This window comes from Geotrypetes seraphini, chromosome 7 (genome assembly GCF_902459505.1).
Source record: "Geotrypetes seraphini chromosome 7, aGeoSer1.1, whole genome shotgun sequence".
Lineage (NCBI taxonomy): Eukaryota > Metazoa > Chordata > Amphibia > Gymnophiona > Dermophiidae > Geotrypetes > Geotrypetes seraphini.
In genome coordinates, this window is record NC_047090.1 from 3,722,013 (window position 1) to 3,747,470 (window position 25,458).

The window sequence follows — 25,458 nt, forward strand, 5'->3', positions numbered from 1 at the left end:
TACGCTTCTATTGGGCGTGGCCTTAACTAACACATATGCTTGTATCTAACTAGAGTTACCCAGAACTATACGAAAAGCAGGCACTTTTGTAGAAAAACTCCACAAAATACTACACCATCATGTCCTGCACTGTCCATTCTATTAACGTACCACAGCTATCGCCCCCTACAATCCACGAGCCACTATTCAACCAGTGCTCTCACCACGGTCTGTGTTCTTTTTAGTCGCGAATCGCTGTGTTACTTATTTTCTTTTACTTTAATTTAAAAAAAAAACAAGAAGATTTTATTTTATTTTTCTTCGTCGACTGACTGGCGGGGCAGACTGCTCAGCTGCAGCCTTCGAGCTTTGACTTTACAGCGGCTATCTTCCCTCTATGTCCCAGCCAGTAACGGGCTTCAAGAAGTATAGCCATTGCCAGCGTGCGATTTTCTTTCACAGACCCACACTTCGCTGGTGCCTCAAGTGGCTTGGGCCAGACCATAGTCCTAAGTCGTGCGAGTGCAACCTCAAGCCCTTAAACGTCATCAGATTTTAGTGGAAAAACTCTTAAGGATGGACTCTTCAGTGATACCCTCGACCTCGAGTGCTGCCTCGGTCCCACCTTTCACCGAGGGTCTTCCTGCTTCCACGACTCCAACCTCTAGTCTCATCAGACTGTCCTCGTTTGGATCGTCTTTAGCCTCGAATACACCTGCTTTATCTTCCCCTGAGCTTCCCTCAGGTCAGATACCTAAGTAGAACGTTTTAGCGGTGGTCCTCCAAGATCTCCAAGTCAAAGCACATCTCCACTGCCACCTTGGAACCTATAGCCTCAGCAATTGGTTCGGTTTCAGACGCAGATCCACATTTGCAGGCTTCTCTCCAGTCCATGTTGGAGCAGCAATTTGTTCAATTACTGAACAAATATGGTTCTGCCTCGACAATGCCTCCTGTAATCCAGCCTGGGCAATCAGCAGTCTCCCACGAGGTCAAGTCTCTCTGCTTGTGTCTCGAGCTGAAGCTTCACACTCTATGCAAGGAGCAGAGTCTTTGTGAGTGTCTGGTCTGGCATCTACACACTCGATGCAAGGAATAGATTCTTTGCGAGTGTCTCGACAGGAATCCTCACATTCCATACAAGGAGCAGAGTCTTTGGGAGTGCTTCGAGATTCCTCGATCCAAACCACTTAGTTTTGATGTACAGCCTCCAGCCCTATTCATTCACCAGCAACATTACCTGTTTCTATACATAGGGCGAAGTCTCCTTGATCCTACTTGAGACCTGCTTCCAGGCATCACTCTTGTCATCGCTCGAGGCATTCATTGAGATGCAGGTCTCCTTCCAAAGAGCAGCCTTCCTCGTCCAGACCTCATTCCAGATATTCCAGCTCTTCGAGGCCTCCAACTCCTCGATCAAGGTCACCGCTTCCTGACCCAGAGGAGTCGGCTGATTCCATTGCCTCCTCCAAGTCTCCATATTCTTTGGATTGCCACTTCTCCAGAGAGGCTTCGCCTTCATTCTCCACTCAAGGCGCCTCGAGGTCATTGTGTTCCTCTCGAGGCAGGGCCCTGGCGGATCAGCTCTCCTCTTCCTTCCTTCATCAGATGGCTGATGACCTGGAAATTCAATTAGATGCTGGTTCTAAATACTCTAAGGAGTATCTCAAAGTTATGCATCTACTTCAAACTCCTGCAGAGTCACTTAAGCTTCCTCTTCATAAGCTTTTGTCTCAAACTTTCATACGATGTCTGGAGACTCATTACGCTATATCTGCTGTTCCAGGCAAGTTGGACTCGAGGTATAGAACTCTACATTGCAAAGGGTTTGAGAATTTACAGCTATCTCATCAATCCCTCCTTGTGGAGTCCTCATTGAAAATAACCCATCCTTCCAGGGTCTATGCTACAGTTCCTCCTGGAATAGAGGGTAAGACCATGGACAAGTTTGGATGTCGTCTTTATCAAAATGCTATGATGTCCTCCGAAGTCCTCAACTACAATTTTATCTTCGTTACTTATCTCAAGTTCCTCATTGATATTCTTCCAGGTTTTCTCCAGAACCTGGATCAACATAGGCATTTCGAGTTCAAAAGAAGTCACTGCTACTCTGTCAAAACTCAGATTGCATCTTCTCCAGTCATCTTATGATGCCTTTGAACTGTCAGCTAGGGCCACTGCTTTCTCTGTAGCTAAGCGCCGCTTGGCCTGGCTTCGCACCATTGACGTGTGAGGGCAATGACTTCTTTGATGAATCCATAGAGGCTGCCACTAAGAAATTGTCTGAATATGAAAAATCTTTTGCTTCCATTGTCAGACCAAAGCCAGCTCCAGCTTCACGCCCGACTCCAGTTTTCCAGAGGTGTTATACTCCATGGGCGGGTCCTTACATTCAAGCACCTCCCAAGAAACAGAAGCAACAGAAGCCTCAGCCTTCTTCTGCGCCTAAGGCTGTGCATCCTTTTTGACTGTTTAAAACAGAGCATAACCTCCATAGTTCTGCCTCTGTCCTCACTTCCCCCCATAGGAGGTCATCTTCATTTTTACCATCGATGGAAGACCATTACATCCGACCTCTGGGTGCTGTCAATAATCAGGGAAGGATACTCTTCATTTTACTCAGGTTCTACCAGAGCTTCCTCCAAGACAGTACCCTTCCAATCCATCCCAGACCGCCCTTCTTCTTCAGGAAGCTCAAGCTCTGCTTCGTTTCCGTGCCATCGAAGAGGATCCTCTGAAACAGCAGAGCAGGGGGTTTTGCTCCTGTTACTTCCTAGTTACCCTCTCCTTGATCAGAACGATTGGTTATGCTCTCTGGATCTCAAGGAGGCTTATACTCGCATCCCCATTCATCCGACCTCCCGTCAGTACCTCAGATTTCGGGTGGGGAATCTGCATTACCAATACAGAGTGCTACCCTTCGGCCTGGCTTCATCTCCCAGAGTGTTCACCAAGTTACTGGTGGTGGTAGCAACATCTCTAAGGAACTATGGTCTTCAGGTGTTTCTCTACCTAGACGACTGACTCATCAAAGATTCAACATCTCAGGGGGTTATTGTAGCAACCCAACAGACTACATGGTTCCTACAAAGATTGGGATTCAAAATGAACTTCCCCAAATCCCAACTTCAGCCCTTTCAGAATCTACATTTCATCGGAGCTGTTCTGGACAATATCCAATTCAGAGCATTCCTTCCTCAACAACGTCTGGATGGTCTTCAACTCTGTCATGCAGTGTCTTCCCGCTCTTCAATTTCAGCTAGACACATGATGATCCTCCTAGGTCACATGGCCTCCACAGTGCACGTGACTCCTTTTGGCAGACTTCACCTCAGAATTCCTCAGTGGACCCTGGCATCTCAATGGACGCAATCTTGCGAACCACTCTCTCGAGTCGCCCGCACCGTGCATGCGCGAGTGTTTTCCCGCCCAGCGCAGGGCGCGTCTCCTCAGTTCAGATAGCTAGCAGAGAAGCCAACCAGGGGAGGTGGGTGGGTTGTGAGAATATCTGCCTGCTGTCCCTGGATAACAACTGTTACGGTAAATAACTGTGCTTTATCCCAGGACAAGCAGGCAGGTATTCTCACATATGGGTGACCTCCAAGCTAACCTGAATGGGATGGTGGGAGTGTTGGAAATTTAGGAGAATAAATTTTGTAATACTGTTTGGCCAAACTGTCCATCCCGTCTGGAGAAAGTATCCTGACAATAATGAGAAGTGAAGGTATGAACCGAGGACCAAGTAGCAGCTCTACAAATTTCCTCAATAGGTGTAGATCTGAGGAAAGCTACTGAAGCTGCCATTGTTTTGACTTTATGGACTGTGACTTTACTGTGAAGAGGTAATCCAGCCTGGGCATAGCAGAAAGAGATACAAGCCTCCATCCAGTTGGAGATGGTACGCTTAGAAATAGGATGGCCCAACTTATTTGGATCGCAGGAAACAAAAAGTTGAGCAGTTCTGTGTGGTTTGGTGCATTCCAAGTAGAAGGCCAAAGCACGTTTACAGTCCGGAGTATGAAGAGCTGATTCTCCGGGATGAGAATGAGGCTTTGGAAAAAACACTGGAATACGATGGATTGGTTGAGATGAAATTCCGAGACCACTTTAGGTAGGAATTTAGGATGAGTAAGAAGAACCACCTTGTCATGATGGAACACAGTGAATGGTGGGTCAGTTACTAAAGCTTGCAGTTTACTGTCTCTTCGAGCGGAAGTGAGGGCTATGAGAACACCACTTTACAAGTGAGATACTTCAGATGAGCCTTATCGATTGGTTCAAATGGAGGCTTCATGAGTTGAGAAAGGACAACATTGAGGTCCCAAACCACAGGAGGCGGTTTGAGAGGAGGGTTAACATTAAAGAGTCCTTTCATAAATTTTGAAACCACTGGATGAGCAGAGAGGGGTTTCCCTTCAATAGGCTGATGGAAAGCTGCAATTGCACTGAGATGGACTCGGATAGATGTAGACTTGAGGCCAGAATTGGATAAGTGCAACAAGTGTCCAAAACAGAAGGTAAGGAGGAATGCTGAGGCTCCGTATGATGAGAAAAACACCATGTGGAAAATCTAGTCCACTTTTGGTGATAGCATTGTCTAGTGGTAGGCTTGCTAGAAGCTTCTAAGACATCTCTTACAGATTGAGAAAACTGAAGAGGAGTTACGTTGAAAGGTACCAAGCTGTCAGGTGTAGAGATTACAGGTTGGGATGAAGCAGAGATCCTTGACTGTGTAAGCAGAGAAGGAAAAACTGATAGAAGGTATGGCTCCCTGGTGCTGAGTTGGAAATAGAAGGGAGTACCAAGGTTGTCTTGGCCACCGAGGAGCGATGAGAATCATGGTGGCATGATCGTTCTTCAACTTGACCAGAGTCTTGAGAATGAGAGGGAATGTGTAGAGGAAGAGATTCGTCCATTCCAGAAGAAAAGCATCTGCCTCGATGCGATGAGGAGAGTATATCCTGGAGCAGAACTGAGGCAGTTTGAAGTTGTGGGGAACAGCAAAGAGATCTATCTGAGGGGTTCCTCATTGTGAAAAAATGTGATGAAGAGGTGAGGAATGGAGAGTCCATTCGTGAGGTTGCAGAAGACGACTCAAGTTGTCCGCCAAGCAATTCTTCGCCCCTTGTATGTAGAAACCTTTGAGGAAGGTGTTGTGGCGGATTGCCCAGTCCCAAACCTTCAGAGCTTCTAGACAAAGGGAGGCAGATCCCGTCCCTCCTTGTTTGTTGACATAATACATGGCAACTAGGATGTCCGTCCGGATGAGGACTACCTGGTTGCGAAGATGTTGAAAAGCGTTGATAGCCTTGAAAATCGCTCTGAGTTCCAACAGATTTATGTGACATTGACAATCTGTACTGGTCCAGTGGCCTTGAGTACGGTGACCATCGAGATGAGCGCCCCATGCGTAGGTCGAAGAGTCTGTTGTGAGGACCCTCTAATGAGGGGGCGTTTGAAAAAGCAAGCATCTGGAGAGATTGGAAGAGAGCATCCACCAGCGGAGAGACTTCTTCAAGGAAGGAGTGACTGAAATGTGTCGAGAAGGAGGGTCGCAAAGTTGCGTCCATTGAGATGCCAGGGTCCACTGAGGAATTCTGAGGTGAAATCTGGCAAAAGGAGTCACGTGTACTGTGGAGGCCATGTGAACCAGATGTACTGTCATGTGTCTCGCTGAGATGGAAGAGCGGGAAGACACTGTATGACAAGAGTTGAAGAAGAGTTTCCATCCGTTGTTGTGGAAGGAATGCTCTGAGTTGGATAGTGTCCAGAACAGCTCCAATGAATTGTAGATTCTGTGAGGGCTGAAGTTGAGATTTGGGAAAGTTGATTTCAAATCCCAAACTTTGTAGGAACCAGGTAGTCCGTTGGGTCACTACAATAACCCCTTGAGATGTGGAATCTTTGATGAGCCAGTCGTCAAGGTAGGAAAATATCTGAAGACCATGATTCCTTAGAGCTGCTGCTATCACTACCAGGCACTTGGTGAACACTCTGGGAGACAAGGCCAGGCCGAAGGGTAGTACTCTGTATTGATAATGCAGATTCCCCACCCGAAATCTGAGGAATTGATGGGAGGCCGGATGAATGGGGATATGAGTGTAGGTCTCCTTGATATCCAGAGAGCATAACCAGTCGTTCTGCTCGAGAAGCAGGTAAAGAGATGCCAGGGACAACATTTAAAACTTTTCTTTGACTAAATATTTATTGAGATCCCTGAGATCCAGAATGGGTTGCAGGTCGCCCGTCTTCTTTGGAACAAGGAAGTAACGGGAATAAAAAACCCTGTTCTGCTGTTCCAAGGGAACTGGTTCGATGGCATGGAGAGAAAGCAGAGCTTGAGCTTTCTGAAGAAGAAGGGTGGTCTGGGACGGATTGGAAGGATACTCTCCTGGAGGAAACTCTGCTGGAACCTGAGGGAAATGAAAAGAGTATCCTTCCCTGATGATGGTTAGCACCCAGAGGTCAGATGTAATTATAGTCCATCGGTTGTAAAAATGATGGAGACGACCTCCTATAGGGGGAAAAGGAGACAGAGACAGAACAGTTGTAAACAATCAGAAAGGCTGAGAAGCCTTAGATGCAGGTGAAGGTTGGGATTTCTGTTGCTTCTGAGGTTGCTGGTTTTTCAGAGGAGGGTGAGTATAAGGAGCCGGCTTTGGAGCAAAACGCCTTTGATAGATAAGAGCAGAGCGTGCAGTCGTGGCAGGAGCTGGCTTTGGCTTCGGTCTGACAATTGAAGCAAATGATTTTGCATGGTCAGATAATTGGTGGCTGCCTCGATGGATTCATCAAAGAGGTCATTGCCCTCACAAGGAAAGTTAGCCAAGCGGTCTTGAAGGTTAGAGTCCATGGCAAGACGACGAATAGCTACAGAGCAAGCAGCCGCTCGGGCAGATAACTCAAAGGCATCATAAGATGATTGGAGGAGATGCAGACATAATTGAGAGAAAGAAGCAATGACTTCCTGAAACTCAAAATGCATTTGGTTATCCAAATAATTCAAAAACTGTGGTAGAAGAGAGAGAAGAAATTCAAAGTAAGTGATAAAATAAAAATTATAATTGAGGATTTTAGAGGACATCATAGCATTCTGGTAGATGCGACGTCCAAATTTGTCCATAGTTTTCCCTTCCCTTCCAGGAGGGACGGTGGCGTAAACCTTGGAAGGATGGGACCTTTCCAAGGAGGACTCTACCAGCAGGGATTGATGAGATAACTGAGAATTGTTAAACCCTTTGCGATGCACAGTCCAATTTCCCTGGAACAACCGGTATGGAAAAAGGTGTTTCCATGCAACGACCAAAAGTCTGATTCAAAAGCTTATAAAGTCGAAGTTTAAGAGACTCTGACGGAGGTTGAGGAAGATGCATGACTTCGAGATACTCCTTAGAATATTTGGAGCCAGTATCCAATTGAATATCCAAGTCCACAGCCATCTGTCGCAGGAAAGATGAGAAAGATAGCTGATTTGCCAATGCTTTACCTCAAGAAGGACTCGAGGACGTCGAGGCAGCCTGTGTCGAAGAAGAAGCTTCGGCAGGGAAAAAGGTATCAAAGGAACCTGGTGACTTGGACGAGGCAATCGAGACCGGAACATCCTCGAGGTCCGGCATCGGAAACCTCGAACGAGGAGTCGGTGGTCTGGTCGAGGTTGGAGTAGATCGAGGCTTCGAGGAAGATGGTTTGTCATGAGAAGAAGAACTATGCCTTGAAGGATGCCTCGATGAAGGCCTCGAATGTCGGTAAGAACTGTGTCGAACCAGATCTCGAGGATCGAAGAGATTTCGCCTTGGAGACGTGGGCAGCTGATGTATGTATGTACGATGCCGATGTATGAATAGGACTAGAGGCTGTAGATCGAAGCTCCAGAGGCTTGGTGGAGGAACCTCGATGCACTCTCAAAGAGACTCTCAAAGAGACTGCTCCTTGTATAGAGTGTGATGATTCTCATCGAGGCACTCGCAAAGAATCTGCTCCTTGCTTTACGTGCTTGGATGCCAGACCAGACACTCGCAGAGACTCTGCTCCCTGCAAAGAGTGTGTAAGTTCAGACTGGGGCCAAAGGAAGCGGCTCGACTGGATAAGAGGAAGCAGTTTGGGTCCCATGTTAGTAAGGAACTGAATAAACTGCTTCTCTAACATGGTCTGGAAAGAAGCCGGCAAGGATGGATCCGTATCTGAAACCGGACCACCTGCTTTGGCTGGAGGTTCCAGAGAGGCAGTGGAAATGTGCTTCGACTTGGAAGTCTTAGGCACCTTAAGCACCACCGCTGGAACTTTCTGCTGAGCTATCTGACCTGAGGATACAGAGGAAGATACAGCAGACGTCGTCGAGGAAAGAGCCGCTGCAAACGAAGAAGGTCCGATGTGAAGCGAGGTCGAAGCAGTGGAGGCAGGAGGACCCTCTGTCAAAGGCGAGTCCGAGGTCGGCTTCGGAGTCAAGGATGAGGTCGAATCTATCCCAAAGAGCTTTTCCACTGAAAGTAGACGGCATTTAAGAGCTCGGGGTTGAAGAGTAGCAAAGCGCTGGCACGGCTTCGGGTGATGGTCTGGCCCAAGGCACTTGAGGCACCTACTATGTGGGTCCGTGAGAGAAATTGCACGCTGACACTGGCTACACTTCTTGAAGCCTGTTGTTGGCCGGGACATAGGAGGAAATATAGCCGCCGCAAAGTCGAAGCCTCTTCAGGAGCTGTGAAAAGAAAACATTACTCTCCTTCACGGTCTTCCAAGTGTAAAAGAGTGTCACGTTGTTCATTCTCATCATCATCTGATTGACACCGGACTTGACATCAGCATCGATCCTGTCGATGCACTTCACCAAAGTCCTTTTATGACACCATGGGCTAAATCTCCTACTGAGAGACTTTCTATTACCAAATTTATTCGCCAGTTGGGTAAAGAGCTACCAGTCAAGCTAGAAGCTGATTCTGCCTACAGTGCTGAATACTTGAAAGCCTTAGATTATGATGAGCCTCCTAAAGAACTTCACAGACTACCTTTGCATGGTATATTTAAAGAGATTTTTCACAAAAACTGGGAAATGCCCTATCCATTACAATTAACAGTACAGAAAATTGGGCTCTCTATATAAAATAATTTCTTCTCCGGGTTTTGACAAACCACAGCTTCAGCACCAGTCTCTAGTGGTCAAGTCAACTTTGAAACTCTACTCCATCGAAAGTCTATGCCTCAATGCCAGCAGGGCATGACGGATGCATTAAGCACAAATTTGGGCGCCGACTGTACCAAAATTCAATGCTAGCGAATAGAGTTCTAAGTTAGAATGTCTATATTTTCTGCTGTATAAAGCTATTTTGTTAAGAAATTGCCTTCTTTTGATAGATAAATTCCTCCACATTTGCAGGAATTTCATCACATCTCTCATACCCTTGCCCTAGCTAGAAGATATATGGCAAGATCTGCTTAAGATGCATTTGAATTACCATATTTTTCGCTCCATAAGCACCTGACCATAAGATGCACCCTAGATTTAGAGAAGGAAAACAAGAAAAAAACCATTCTGACTCAAATTCTCCATACCAGTCTGCACCCTGTCGTCCCCCCATGGTGGTCTAGTGGTAGGCCAAGACAGGGCATAGAGCAAGCAGGCCTAGTGACAGGCAGGCCCCCACACCCCTCACGTACCCCCAGTACCTTAAATCATACTTCCTTACCCCCACGTGCCCCCCAGTACCTTAAATCATCTCCCATACCCCCACATGCCCCCAGTACCTTAAATTATCCCCCCATACTCCCACGTGCCCCCCCTAGTACCTTAAATCATCCCCCACGTCCCACGAGAGCTGATTGCAGCCATTCAGAGATCGGCGCGGGCCTAGGCAGGAGCGCGGAGGGCTTGCTCCTGATCCCTGTGCTTCTGGCCTGTGCGCCACTGGCTGGGAAATACACTGGATGATAGCAGGTACAATGGCGGGCGGGTGGGTTTTAAAGATGCACGGCAGTCAGGGGGGATTTAAAAATATGCAGCAGCGGTAAGGGGGGGGGTTTAAAAATATGCGGCGGATGGGGGGTTTAAAAAATGCAGCAGTGGCAGGGGGATTTAAAAGTTGTGGCGGCAGCGGGCTTAATTTGTATCTTTGCTTCATAAGATGCACTTAACTTCCATCCCTTTTGGGGGGGTGGAAAAAGTGCGTCTTATGGAGTGAAAAATACGGTACCTTATATACTAGTTTGTAATCCTATCTGAATATAAACTAAGGTAACCCCCCCCCCAAAAAAAAAAAAATGGATTAGCTCGAATACAAACAACTCATGTTAGTTTTACAAGGTTACTGTGGGAGTGAGTAGCTTAGCAGTTAACGGCTGCTGCATCAGTACCCTGAGGTTGTGAGTTTAATCCCAGTCTTCCTGTTGTGACTCTGGGCAAGTCACTTAATCCCCCCCATTGCCCCAAGTGCCACAGTTAGATTGTGAGCCTGCAGGGACAGATAGGGGAAATACTTTAGACTACCTGATTTCTATTTGATGTAACCACTTGGGGTAAATCTCTTCATGAAAAGGTGGTTAATAAACATAGCAACCACTGTGAGAACTCATGTCAGCCATTTTGAGTAGTGAGACTGCATGGGGCAAGAGTATAGGAGGATTGTTTTTGACCTGGCTCACTACTGGATAAGCAGGGATTTACAGTAGGCACATGGTGAGGCTCAAGATGAGACTGAGAGGGGGAAGACTCGAATATAAACCGAGACCCCCATTTTTGGGCTATTTATTTTGCCCAAAAATCTAGGTTTATATTTTAGTATATAGAGTATCTTCCAGAGCATCATCTATGTCAGTAGCAGTGAGACGTCTTGCATGGCTACAAGTCTCAGATATGGACACCAACCTTCAGGACAGATTAGCAAACATTCCCTGTTTGGAAGATGAGCTGTTTGATGATTCTATTGAAAATGCCATACAAAAGCCTACTGATCATGAGAAACATTGGGATGCTTTGGTTAAATCCAAGCCTAAGCCTTCAACTTCTAAATCTTTTAAGCCTTCATATCAAAAGCGTTTTTCTTGACCATAGCAGAAAAAGCAAAAACAGCGCCCTCAGAAATCCCAGTCAACAGCTCCTCCAAAGCCTGCTCAGTTTTTTTGACAGGCTTCTAGAGACCATAGCCACTGTTCTATTTCTCAGCCTCTTCCTCAACCAATCAGAGGCCGGCTCCAACTGCCTTTGACATCGTTCACCACGATATCTTAATCTACCAAATTTCTGAGATAGGCATTGATTCTACAGTCTTAGACTGGTTCTTGAAATTCCTATGATCTCACTCATATACTGTCAATATGAATGGCACCATGTCATCTTCTTGGAAGCCACTATGCAGAGTCCCGCAAGGATCACCTCTATCCCCTATTCTTTTCAACATCTATATGTCTACTTTAAAACTTTTCCATCTATCTCCCTTTGAAACATATGCATGTGACATCTTTGTCCTTCTTAAGATAGATTCAAATCTCACAAACCTCGCTGAGAATATAATAGCATGCATAATGAAACTTCAATCTTGGGGCCTTACTGTGCAAATGAAGCTGAATGAGTCCAAAACCAAACTGCTGTGGCTTGGCCCTTAACTAGATCAACTACCTTCGTCCATTGCCATCTGTATCTTCACTGCAGATTGAATTCTCAAGTAAAGTTTTGGATGTCATAGACTCAACACTTTCATTCAATGACCATCTTAATTCTCTGGTTTAAAAAAATGCTTCTTTAGTCTCCATATGCTGAGGAAAGTGAGATCCTGCTTCCACTAACATTTTGCTATCTTTGTACAATTAATCATTCTTTCGAGGTTAGATTATTGTAATTTGATCTATCCAAGTCTAACCAAGAAAAGTCTTCAAAGACTTCAACAGATCCAGCTAGGTTGATCTTTGCAAAAAGCAAATATGATCATGTTTCCCCGCTTTTGTTAAAACTTCATTGGCTCCTAGTAATCTCTAGGGTTTACTTTAAATGTGCCTGCCTAACATTTAAGATCTTGCTTGGCACTCTTCCTCCTTGAATTCCTCTATCCTGGAACTCTGTGAAACCTGATTTTACCAGATCTATCCAAAAGCTTAAATTATCTTTCCCCTCGTTTAAAGGTGTTAATCTATATTGGAAAATTAGGGAAATCTCTTTATTTTAAAACTACTGAGCTTTAGAACAACTTTCCTGTCCAGCTGCGTAATTTGGGCTCTTTCCAATTATTTCAAAAACATCTAAAAAAGTTTCCATTTTCAAAAATGTAAATTCCGCTGCTCTCTATATCATCACTAATTCTTATATTTTCCTTTCTTCAAAACTCTTGTAAACCGTGCCGAGCATTATCCTTATAGAGAAGATGCGGTATATAAGTTTAAGGTTTAGTTTATTATTCCCATTTGGAACTGATAACCACAAACCTCTGGGTACTAAAAGTTATTCAAGAAGGATACTCTCTTCACTTTATCAATATGCTTCCAGATCATTTGCCAAGAGTTTTTTTTTTCATCCCTCAGCAGACGTCTCATCTTTTTTGGGAGATAGAATCCCTCCTTCTCAATGCTATAGAGGAGGTTCCACTAGAGAGCTGCACGGGAACGGGGATGACGGGAATCCCGCGGGACCCGCGGGTTCCCCCTTTGGGTCACGGGGATCCCATGGAGACGCCCCCTAGGGTCGCGGGGATCCCGTGGGGACGCCCCCTAGCGGGGTTCCTGCGGGGTTGGATCGCAGTGCACTCGAGCCGCGAGGGTAGTCTCCTTCTCCTTACCTGCCCTGTCGCAACACACAGCCGAACGGAAATCTTCCCGATGTCAGCGCTGACGTCGGAGGGAGGGCTTAAGCAAAGCCCTCCCTTCCTCCGACGTCAGCGCTGACATCAGGAAGACTTCCGGTCGGCTGTGTGCGGCAGGGCAGGTAGGGAGAAGGCAATGGTGTACAAAAGAGGGGGGAGGGGGCGGTCCGCCCCGGAGAATGTGCACAGCCGGTTAGGTCCCCCGATCGACCGACAACAGGCCCGGCCGACAAATCTCCCTGCCCTGTAGCCGCGAATCTAAATTACCTCTTACAGCAGCTTCACTACTCCAGCTGCTGTAAGAAGGTAATTTAGATTCGCGGCTACAGGACAGGGAGATTTGTCCGACCGGGCCTGTTCTGTTGTAGGTCGGGTGCAAAAGCGCCACAAAGGTGGAGGCAGGGAGGGAGGAAAGGTGGAGTGGAGAAGAAAAGACGCTTAAGGGGGGAGAAGGCCGCTGAAAGGACAAGGGGTAAACGGGAGGAGGGGGGGGGGGAAGGACCCTGAAAGCACTGGGGAAGACAAAGGGGTGGAGAATGCCACTGAAAGGACATGGGGAAAACAGAGGTGGAGAAGGCCGCTGAAAGGACATGGGGAAGACAGAGGGGGGAGAAGGCCGCTGAAAGGACATGGGGAAGACAGAGGGGGGAGAAGGACGCTGAAAGGACATGGGGAAGACAGAGGGGGGAGAAGGACGCTGAAAGGACATGGGGAAGGCAGAGGGGGGTGAAGGATGCTGCCTGACAGGACATGGGGAAGATGGTGGGGGAGAAAGACACTGAAAGGAAATGGGGAAGAGGGAATGGGAAGAAGACGCTGGCAGGGAAGAAGACAGAGGTGCCAGACTATGGGGGGAGCGGAGGGAAAAAGATGGGTGCCAGACCAATTTGGGAGGGGGGAGAAAGGGAGAGGCACAGTAACAGAGCAAATGGAAGAGACAGAGAAGAGAGGCAGTGGATGGAAGGAATTGAATGAGAACATGAAGAAAGCAGAAACCAGGCAATAAAGGTAGGAAAAAAATTCTTTTTTTTTTTTTTTTTGCTTAAGGATAAAGTAGTATATTAGTTGTGTTGATAAAAATTTATAAACATTAGAGGCTCTGGTAGAAACCCGTTTGCAAAGTATGTATTCTTCCCAATTAATATTTCCAAATTAATAAAGTCTTTTTGCTTATTTTTAAATGGGTTTCTACCAGAGCCTTTAATTCAGTAGCATAATTAAATGAAATAACTATTTCTGTAGTTTATAGGGACGGGCGGGGACGTAGGGGATTCCTCGCGGGGACGGGCGGGGACGGAGGGGATTCCTCACAGGGACGGGTGGGGACGGAGGGATTCCTCACGGGGACGGGTGGGACTTTGGCGGGGACGGGTGGGATTTCTGTCCCCGCGCAACTCTCTAGGTTCCACCTGTGCAGAGAAACCGGGGATTTTACTCCCAGTATTTTCTCATCCCAATGAAGATGGGAGATCTACGTCCAATCTTAGACTTAGGGGCCTCAACAGATTTCTAGTGAAGGAAAGGTTTCGGATGTTGTCCTTGGCAACATTATATCCCCTTTAAGATTGCAACGACTGGCATTCCAGTGAATCTGACCTCCAAGAAATTACTCAGATTTCAGGTGGCTCAGCAACATTATCCGTACAAGATCCTTCCCTTTGGACTTGCATCTTCTCCCAGAGTATTTTTTTTTTTATTTATCAAATTTTACATTTTATAAATCAAGTATCCACTTGTACAGAAAGTTGAAGAAAAGCAGGAAAATAATACTCATAGGTAAAATACAAAATAATCAAATAAAATAAAAATAAATGTTTAGCTTAAATTCAGCTCAAGTCCTCTAAATTAGATCCAAGAAGGATGAGGCGGACATATTAACAAATGCTAACAAATATCAATTCAAATATTAGGAAAACAAAATCCCTTAGCTGAGGAAGGATATCATTTATTCAATTGCACCTCGCTTGATTTCCCTTCATCCAGTCGAGTTCCTGCCAGAAAGGCTGTCAACTGGAATGGCTCAAAGAATACATATTTCTTCATATGGTACTGTATTACACATTTACAAGGGTGTCGTAGGAAAAAAGTCCCTCCAAGAGATATAACACCTGGCTTCATCAAAAGAAATTCTCGCCTTCTTCTCTGGGTTTCCCGCGCCAAATCTGGAAACATTAATATTTTATGTCCAAGAAATTCTTTCATTTTATTTCTAAAGTACAATCTAAGCAACCAGTTTTTATCTGGTGCAAGAGCCACCGTAAGAAGCAATGTTGCCGGAGATGCAAGCTCTCTATCCGAAAGTTCCAAGATTGCTGAAACATTAAGTGGTTGATTGTCCTCCTGTTGTTTAAGTGGTAATTTAGTAGTTTTCATTGGTAGGTAGTATACTTGAGTAAATGGTGGTAATGTATCCTCTGGAATACCCAAAATCTCTACCATATAACGTTTCAACATATCTCTAGGTGTCACCGAGGCTATCTTAGGAAAATTAATCAGGCGGAGATTATTATTACGAGAAAAGTTCTCCAAAGTTTCCAATTTTCTACGCAAACTTGTGTTATCTTTTACCATTGCTTCACTAAGCTGTTTTGATGCTTTTAACTCCTATTGTATATTCACAATAGAGTTCTTGGATTCATCAATTTCAACTTTTATATTTTTTATCCGTTATCTCAGTTTCTTGAAGAGTAATTTTATTTTCCAGCTTCAAAAGCTGGGGCTTAACAGACTTGGCTAGGTCAGCAACTAAGTCCCAGATTGAGTCCAGTGTTACTTCTCTGGGTTTTTCAATAACATATGAAAGATTAGAAATTTGAATAGTCTCACCGGTTATCAGCTGTTTCTGGCAATCCTTCTGCTGGGCTGAAATGATCCCTGATGTTTCCAAATCCTCGGTACTTCTTGGACTCACCTGAAAACTCAGGGAGTCCATCTCCACGCTCCCCTCTCTGTTCTTCCTGGCCTCCGAGGGTAGGTGCTTGCCTTCTTCCGGGAGCTCCTTCACTCGTGGGGAGCTGGTAACCTGAGGAGGTGGGGGAGGTGCCCTAGCGTCGGGGCTCAGTGTAGTCTCTAGCCCCAAGGAGATCACCTCATTTCCGCCCCTCTGAGGCGTCTCCAGCGGGGGGGGGGGTGCCGACGCTGCCGGGATATCCTGCATCCGACGCAGGAGTTCTTCAATATTGCCGAACGAGGGGACCGCTGAACGCCGCGAGGCTCCAGCGGTGCTGCGGCCTCTCCTCTTCGGCATCTCAAGTAAGTAAATCACTCTAAAAGAAATTTTTCAAGTAGTCTTCTCCAGCGTGCTACTCAGCGTCTGGGACTGTCGGCCATCTTGGATCACCATTCGTCCTTCTCCCAGAGTATTCACCAAGTGCCTAGTGTTAGTGGCAAGGGCATTGTGGACTCAGGGCCTCCAGGTGTTCCCCTATCAGGATGATTGGCTGATCAAATTTCAAACCTCTCAAGGAGTGATTGCAGCGAGTTGCTTAACAATTCTCTTCCTTAGCAGTTGGGTTTTGAAATCAATTTTCCCAAATCCCAACTTCAGCTCTCTGACTCTGCAGTTTATTGGAGCTCTGCTAGACACCATTCATCTTAGAGCGTTTCTCCCTCAGCAAAGACTAGAAAATTTGGTTCAGCTTTGCAATCAGACTTCACACCTGCCATCACTCTTGGCCAGGAAACTGATTGTACTACTGGGTCACATGGCTTCCCTGGTGCATGTTACTTCATTTGCAAGACTTTATCTCAGGATACCTCAATGGACTCTCGCATCTCAGTGATCTCAAGCTGTTGACCCACTGACTCAACTCATTACCGTCACTCCTTCACTTCAGCAATCTCTGCAGTGGTGGATGAACTCTTCCAATCTTTCCAGAGGGCTGATTTTCCACACATCTCCACATCAGAAGGTACTGACAACGGACTCATCCACCTACGCTTGGCGGGCTCATCTGGACGGTCATTGCACTCAAGGTCACTGGTCTGCCCAGGACCACCTTTGCCATAACAATCTGTTGAAATTCCGAGTGATTTACAAGGCTATCAAAGCTATTCAGCACATTGTCACCAATTACGTCCTCCTTATCCGCACGGACAATCAGGTCGCAATGCATTACATAAACAAGCAAGGCAGCACAGGCTCTCTCCGTCTTTGTCAGGAGGCCAAAAGATCTGGACCTGGGCGATTGCTTACAACATATTCCTGAAAGCAATATGCATTCAAGGAGAAAAGAATTATCTTGCAGACAAACTCGGCAGGTTTCTTCAGCCACACAAGTGGACGCTCAACTCTGCAGTTCTGCATCACATCTTCTCTCAGTGAGAGACTTCTCAGATAGACTTGTTTGCATCCCCCCTCAACCACAAGCTGCCCCAGTTTTGCTCCAGGGTAGTATTCTCTTCTACGGCTCAGTGGATGCTTTTCTACTGGATTGGATGCACAAGTTTCTCTATGCGTTTCCTCCAATCCCTCTCATCCTCAAGACGCTTGTTAAGTTCAAAAGGGAGCAGGCCACCATGATTCTCCTAGCTCCTCGATGGCCTAGACAACCCTGGTTTTCCCTTCTATGTCAACTCAGTATCAAGGATCCAATCCCTCTTCAGATTTTTCCATCTCTTCTCATGCAGAATCACGGCTCTCTTCTGCATCCCAATCTTCAATTGTTGCACCTGACAGCTTGGTACCTCTTGGACTGACATCGGCTGACCTTCATCTTTCCCAGCCTGTCAGACTTATCTTAGAAGCATCAAGAAAACCATTTATGCAACAATGTTATCAACACAAATAGAAGTGGTTTTCCACGTGGTGTACTCTTCCATCATCATCATCATGCTAAATCCACCTCTGTATCTTCAGTATTGGATTACCTTCTACATTTATCCAATTCAGGCATCAAGACCACTTTGATTAGAGTTCATCTCAGTGCTATCAACTACCAGTTGATGGTAAACCTCTCACTGCTCATCCTCTTGTATCCAGATTTATGAAAAGACTTTTCAACATCAAACCTACTCTCAAACCACCTCTAGTGGTTTGGAATGTTAATGTGGTTCTTGCTAAACTAATGAATCCTCCTTTTAGAAACATAGAAAGATGACGGCAGATAAGGGCTACAGCCCATCAAGTCTGCCCACACCATTTACCCACCCTCTTAAGTCTACTGACCCCCTAAAGTATAATTGTAATTGTACTGTCACTCTACTGACCTGCTCATTCAAGTCCATACCCTAGTGACCCTATCCCTTGGCATGACCCTTGTAGGGATCCCACATAGGAAAGTAGTTTTTCTCATCTCCCTTACATCTGCTCAAAAAGTAAGTGAACTTAAAGTTCAGGCACTGTTGGCAGATCCACCGTTCACACAGTGTTTCATCATGACAAAGTGGTCACTGAATTCCATCTCAATCAATCCATTGTGCTTCCAGTATTTTTTCCTAAGCATCATTCTCATCCTGGAGAAATGGCTCTTCATACTTTGGACTGTAAACAAGCTTCGGCATATTACTTACCACGTACTCAGCCACATAGGACATCTCCTCAACTCTTCGTTTCCTTTGATCCTAATAAGTTGGGACATCCTGTATCCAAAATAACTTTTTATATATGGTTGGAGGCTTCTTATCACCTTCTGTTATGCTCAGGCTGGACTACAAATGAAGAGTTGTGTCACAGCCCACAAAGTTCGAGCTATGGCAGCTTCAGTTGCTTTCTTACATTCCACTCCTATTGATTTGATCTGTAAAGCTGCTACTTGGTCCTCAGTTCATACATTCACATCTCACTACTGTCTGAATCTTATTCCAGATGGGATGGTCACTTCAGCCAAGCAGTTTTGCAAAATTTATTTTCTTAATGGCCAACACTCCCTCCATCCCATTCTAGTAAGCTAGGGAGTCCCACATGTGAGAATATGCTGCCTGCTTGTCCTGGGATAAAGCAATTATTTACCAACAGGTGTTATCCAGAGACAGCAGGCAGATATTCTCACAATCCACCCACCTCCCCTGGTTCACTTCTTAGCTTGCTTACAGAACTGAGGTACCACGAGCCTGTATTGGGCGGGAAGGCACTTGCGCATACGCGGTGCAGGCAGTTCACGAACTTTCTCAAGTGGCAATGCACTTTTAAGTTGTCTATACCGGGGCTCCGTGGTTGACGTCACCCACATGTGAGAATATCTGCCTGCTGTCCCTGGATAACACCTGTTACAGTAAGTAACTGTGCTTTACTATTGCATTATTTTCCTAATTTTTATTTTTATTATTATTTTTATGCATCTTTACTTAACATTTCCTATTTTACCTATGTGTGGCTTAAATGCTGTACTTTACTCAGTTATGTATTAAAAATGAAGTTTTACAAAAGCAATCATAGCTTCAGTGATTTTATATAGAAAGCCTTTTTTTTAAATTATTATTATTTCCTCAGGTACAACGCGTGCCTAACTTTCAAAATCTGAATGCTAAATCGAGTACTTCGAGTGTTCCTGCCCAACAGATGAGATACCCATCAAATGTCCAGAACATGCAGATTATGCAGAATGCCCAAAATATGCAGAATGTCCAGAACATGGCAAGACGAGGTTTTAGACCAAACCCATTGCAAATGGCTTTTCTAGCTCAACAGGCTATGAAACAGGTATGGTTCCTCTTCCTTTTCTTTTATTCCCCCAATATACATGGTGTATGGAGAATGAAAATAAAGGACATTTATGTGCTTTAAATACAGTATAATCTCATTATAATGGACTCGCTTATAACAGAATATCGTTTATAGTGAACGAGGTCCGCTAGTCCCAGCCGTGCGTCTTTATGAACATGTAGAAAATCACTGCATATAGCGGATTCGCATATTAACGGACAAACAATTTGGTCCCCAGAGCTGCTTTTAGTTGCAATTTTGTTCGGCTATAACGGACATGCAGGCTCCACCTACAAAGCACACATGGCATGCCGGTGATATAGTATCAAAATGCAACCCAAAAGAAAATGATTATTTTTCTTTTCAGTACAGTACGACATAATGCTTTAGACCAGTGTTCTTCAACCTTTTTGCACCCGTGGACCGGCAGAAATAAAATAATTATTTTGTGGACCGGCAAACTACTAGGACTAAAATTAAAAAACCCCATTTACGCCCCATCTCCGCGAGCTCGGTCCCCGCAAACCATCTGATCCCATCTGCACAAGCCGCAATTATGATTTTATATTGAACGTATTTTATTAAAGTATAAAAAGAAACAATATTCTGAACAATTGTGATTTTATAAATACAAATATACAGAGCAAGGACCATCAAAAACCGCTATCCCCCCTCCCCTTCACATATATCCCCTTTACTATCAAGAAAACTGAACAAGCCAAGTTATTATAGAATGCTACATAGAAATATCATGCTAACAGAATACTGCAGTCCCCAGTTATGTCTCTAGCAGGATATATAATTCAAATCTGATATATTCTAATGACAAAATAGAAATAAAATTATTTTTTTCTACCTTTTGTTGTCTCTGGTTTCTGCTTTCATCTTCTTTTCACTCTTTTCCTTCCACCATCTGCCCATTCCATCCAATGTCTGCCCTCTCCCCCTTCCATATGTATCTGACTTCTTTCTATGCCCCTCTTCCTTATCCATCCTCCTCTCTCCTTTTTACATTATTCATTCCAGCTTCACTGCCTTCTTCATTTTTATCTCTCCTACACCAGATCTAGCATCTTTATCCCTCTCTCATTTCTCTGCTGACCCCCTTTCCAGCATCAATGTCTCTCTACTTTCTCATTCCTCTCTCTCCCCTTTCTCTGATTTGATCTCTCCATTCCACCCTGACCCCCTTCCCCTCCTGTAATCTCCCTGCCAGCTGTTTCCTTCCTTTTTTCTTTCTCCCTACCCTCCTTCCTTTTTTTCCTTCTCCCTTCCCTCCTCCCTCTATCCAACATTAACTTTCTTCCCATCCCTTTCCCTCCTCCCCTCCCAGCAGCATCTCTCCTTCTTCTCCCTTCCCTCCTCCCTCTATCCAACATTAACTTTCTTCCCATCCCTTTCCCTCCTCCCCTCCCAGCAGCATCTCTCCTTCTAACTTCCTTCAAGTCCAGTAACAGCTCTCCTTTTTCCAGCACCTTCCCAGCCTCCTACAGTGGCTTCCTCCCCTTCCAGCAGCTCTCGGTACTTGCCTGCAGGAAGTTGCCGGTAAATCACTGCCCTGGCAAATAGGAGAGCTGGTGGGAGGGGAGGAAGTCACTATGAAGGCTCCCCAGGATCTTGTTCGCACACGCTGACCATCTCCCTCCACCTGCACCTGAATCTGAAGCTCTCTCCGGTCTAATCGCAACTTCCCCGCGGCCCTCTTCAGCAACTCGGCAGGGGTGGCGATCAAGACACGCTGCCGACGTCGGGACCTTCACTCTCTGAGTCCCGCCTATTTTGTTTCAACTTCCTGTTTCCGAACAGGCGAGACTCACAGAGGGAAGGCCCCGACGGCAGCCTATCTTGATTGCCTGAGGCTGGGAGGAACATTAGTCAGCAGGAACCGCAGTCAGGAGGAACCGCAGTCAGCAGGAAATTTAACTGCCGACTTGATCTCGCCGGCCCTGTGCGGACCGGCAGAAATTTTCTGCGGACCGGCGGTTGAAGAACTGTGCTTTAGACCATCTTTTAGTGTTTTGGTTTTGCAATCATTTCGTGCCATACCAATGTTTTGCTGAGTTTTGTTATTGATGTTGCTGATATGGTTGTGCAGTGACTGTTGTTCATTGATTATACGTTGTTTCAAGTTGACCTAAATAAAGTTTTAAAAAAATACAATTCTGGATATAACGGACTGTTTTTCCGGGTCCCTTAAAGTCCGTTATAACGAGATTATACTGTATCTGGAAGTGGCATTTCAAAAGTCTGGATAACAGATTGATTGTTTTGAATCTTAGAAATTTGGAAATTTTAGTAAAAAAAAAAAAAATCAAAAATATGCTTCTTTAACTAGAAGTTTGTTGAGAGTAGGAACTCTCTTTTAGTCTTTCATACGTTGCGACACCTCTTAGCAATGGCCATGTCACACTTCTCTTTGCATTTTTTACATTTTCCAAATCATATTTGTGCCTCCCTGTGCTCTTCAAGCTGTTCATTAATCTTCTCCTACCCCTACTTTATCTTCATGATACACAAGTACAGTGATACTGACAGCATCAAATAAGATTCCAGCATTGGGGAAGCCACCTAAGAAGCCATCCTCTTCCCTGCAAGCGTCCCAGGCCTCTACAGCTTCGAGTCCTCAGTGGAGGCCAAACGTCGCCACCATCACTCTCCATCTCTGCAGGTTGTGTCTCCATCAGGGCATGCTGCATCCTCATTGAGGTCACCTGCCGCATTGATGGTACCAGCTGTTGATCCAAGGGTACTGTTGCAACTCTTCAAGGAACAGCTCAGAGAATTTTTCCAGAGGGAAATAGGTGACATGTTTAAATTGCACTCGATACCGGTGCTTTTTTTTTTTTTTTTTTAATTATTTATTTATGCAATTTTAAATGAACACACAACACAAAAATGCATTAAGAAATAGAAAGCATCCCAAATAGAATCTAAAGTAACATGGGGAGGTTTAACCAGTGGTATAATTTGCTGCTCACCAAGTTTCTCAGACCTGGAGCTCTCTCCATGCGTCTCCTCTACACCTCCTACAGCACCTTCAATAACCAGGTGGAGCTCAGAACTCGCTCCCATATTGTCTCCCAGCTCTCTGGTTTCTCCTCTTATGCTCCAGATACTACCCTCCTCTGTTGAATAATCCGCAGCGCTAGTCACAGCCTGTGGGTTCAACGCTTGTTCCGGCAGCGTCACCATGCCTGGGTCAGAGGGTGGAAGTCGCTCCTCCGGGCTCAGAGTGACATTGAGCTCGGGTAAGGCCGCCCCCTTCGACAGCACCCGCTCCAGGGATATACGCTGTTCGGACTACAGATCTCTCCATGGTGGAAAGGGGAAGTGGAGAGGACTCGGAGGGGTAAGTCCTTACTTTCCCCTTTCTCTTACCCATGTTGATATTAGTTCAGCGCTATACCGCAAGGGGAAAATAAGTTCCAAACAGTAGCCTTTCTCAGCGTGGCTACCGGCGAGACGACATCTTGACTCCTCCCCCCTCTCCGATACCGGTGCTTATATCAACTACCTCAGTACCGGCCCAGCCTAAGCATAGCAGCTTGAGGCCGCAACGCACCAATTCCATATCTCCATTGAAGCACCAGTCTTTTTATCGATCCTCCAGAAACGATGCTCTTCATTGACTAGACACTCTGCATTGAGGTACCACCACTCTTCATTGTGTCGATCCCATACTTCCAGGGATAAAAGAACCTCTCATCGCTCCTTTTCATCATCTACATCAGATTGGTACCAAAGACATTGAGGAGCAATTTCTCGTTGTTCTCCACTACAATCTTCATATTACAGTCACCTGGAATTCCTGCAGTTGATTCTGATCTCTCACGTCACCATACTGACTCAGAGTGTGAGCTCACTTTGTCTTCTCCTAAATCATAGGAACATAGTAAATGATGGCAGATAAAGACCTGAATTGTCCATCCAGTCTGCCCATTAGTTATAACCATTAAAAATGCATGATTAAATTAACTTGTCTCTTTTTTAATATTTCTGGGTCATAGACTGTAAAGTCCACATGGTATTGTCCTAGGTTCCAAATGCTGAAGTTGTCATCCAAGTTCATTCCAGCCTATCCAACCATCCCATTGTTTCCAGGATATCTACTGTAAAGTCTGGCCAGTAACATCCTCATGCTCCAAATTAGTGGAGTTCCCATTGATTCCCTCCCCAGCCCATCCTACACCAAATCACCACATACCGGCCTCCAGGTCATCTCTAATAGATTAAGAATAATACAAAACACAGTGGTTCGTTTGATTTTTGGTTTGAAAAAATATGATCATTTTAGGCCTTACTATCAACATCTTCATTTGTTGCCGCTTGAGGAAAGAGTTTTGTTTAAATTTGGTTGTATTTGCTTTAAAGCTTTGTTTGGTTTGGCTTCAGCTTACCTTTCCTCTCATTTTGAATTGTACAAATCTAATAAGATCACTAGAAAACTTGTTTGCGTTTCTGACACCAAAAGCTTGTTGTTATAAGAGATTTTTAGAAAAAAAACATTTGATCAGGCAGGAAAAATGAACACCTGGTTGAGTACCGTATTTGCCGGCGTATAAGACGACTGGGCGTATAAGACGACCCCCCAACTTTTACAGTTAAAATATAGAGTTTGTTATATACTCGCCGTATAAGACTACCCCTTCTTCCGCACACCTTCTGCACAACAAATAAAACTTAAAAGAACATCAGAATTTATTTCAACAATTTTAATTAATTCACTAAAGCAATAGAATTCTTTTCCTACCTTTGTTGCCTGGTTTCTGCTTTCCTCATGTTCTCATTCAATTCCTTCCATCCACTATCTCTCTTCCTTCTGCATCTTCCATTTGCTCTGTTACTGTGCCTCTCCCTTTCTTCCCCCTTCCAAATTGGTCTGGCACCCATCTTCTTCTCTCTGCTCCCCCCCATAGTCTGGCATCTGTCTTCTTCCCTGCCAGCGTCTTCTCCCTACTCTCTCTTCCTCATTTCCTTTGTGTCCCCCCCCCCCCGCCCTTCCCCACCCCTTTGTATTCCCCCATGTGCTTTCAGCCTCCTTCTCCCTCCTCTGTCTTCAAGTGCTTTCAGAGTCCTTCCCCCCCCTCCTGTCTTCACCATGGCCTTTCAGCGTCCTTCTCCCCCCCTCCTTCTCTACCGCCCCGGGTGCAGCACAGCCGGCCAGGTTCCCTTACTTTTGTGGCACTTCCCCGACCGACCGACAACAGCCCCGGTCCGACAAACCTCCCTGCCCTTAACCGCGAATCTAAATTACCTTCTTACAGCTGCTGTAAGAAGGTAATTTAGATTTGCGGCTACAGGGCAGGGAGGATTGTCGGACCCGGGCTGTTATCGGTCGGTCGGGGAAGTGCCACAAAAGTAAGGGAACCTGGCCGGCTGTGTTGCAACCGGGGCGGGGAGGGGCGGGCCGCCCCTCTCCCTTGGTAGCCACTCGAACCGCGAGGCTACTCTCCTTCTCCTTATCTGCCCTGCCTGCAGCACAGAGCCGAACGGAAGTCTTCCCGACGTCAGCGCTGACGTCGGAGGGAGGGAGGGCTTTGTTTAAGCCCTCCCTCCCCTCCGACGTCAGCGCTGACGTCGGGAAGACTTCCGTTCGGCTCTGTGCTGCAAGCAGAGAAGGTAGGGAGAAGAAGAGCCGCGTACATCCAGAAGACTGAGCATCCAGCCCCGCAGGAGCCCCGCGACCCTCGGAGGCGTCCCCATGGGATCCCCGCGACCCTAGGGGGCGTCCCCACGGGATCCCCGCGACCCTAGGGGCGTCCCCGTGCAGCTCTCTAAACAGTACCCGGCGTATAAGACGACCCCCGACTTTGGGGAGGATTTTAAGGTACTGAAAAGTCGTCTTATACGCCGGCAAATACGGTACTTTTATTCCTCAAGCTCAATCTTACTATTCGTTTAGAAAGCTGTTGAAAACTTACTTGTTTGATAAATCTGTAACTTGATTATATTTTTTGCTGTATTTCTCTGATATATGTATTTTCACTGATTGTACAGCCTTTTTTAATGTGAACCACCTAGAACTATGTGGTGTGGCGGTATACAAGAATAAAGTTG

The 25,458-nt window shown here is 45.7% G+C and overlaps 1 protein-coding gene across 2 annotated transcripts in view; it reads left to right on the forward strand.

Annotated features, from left to right (window-relative positions):
- TRIM24 (tripartite motif containing 24) overlaps positions 1-25,458 on the forward strand; it is a 230,085-nt gene that overhangs the window by 120,639 nt on the left and 83,988 nt on the right. For both annotated transcript variants that reach the window (XM_033951827.1, XM_033951828.1), the window contains exon 10: positions 19,189-19,398. In XM_033951827.1, the coding sequence (XP_033807718.1) occupies positions 19,189-19,398 (210 nt within the window). The remainder of the gene's footprint in view (positions 1-19,188; positions 19,399-25,458) is intronic.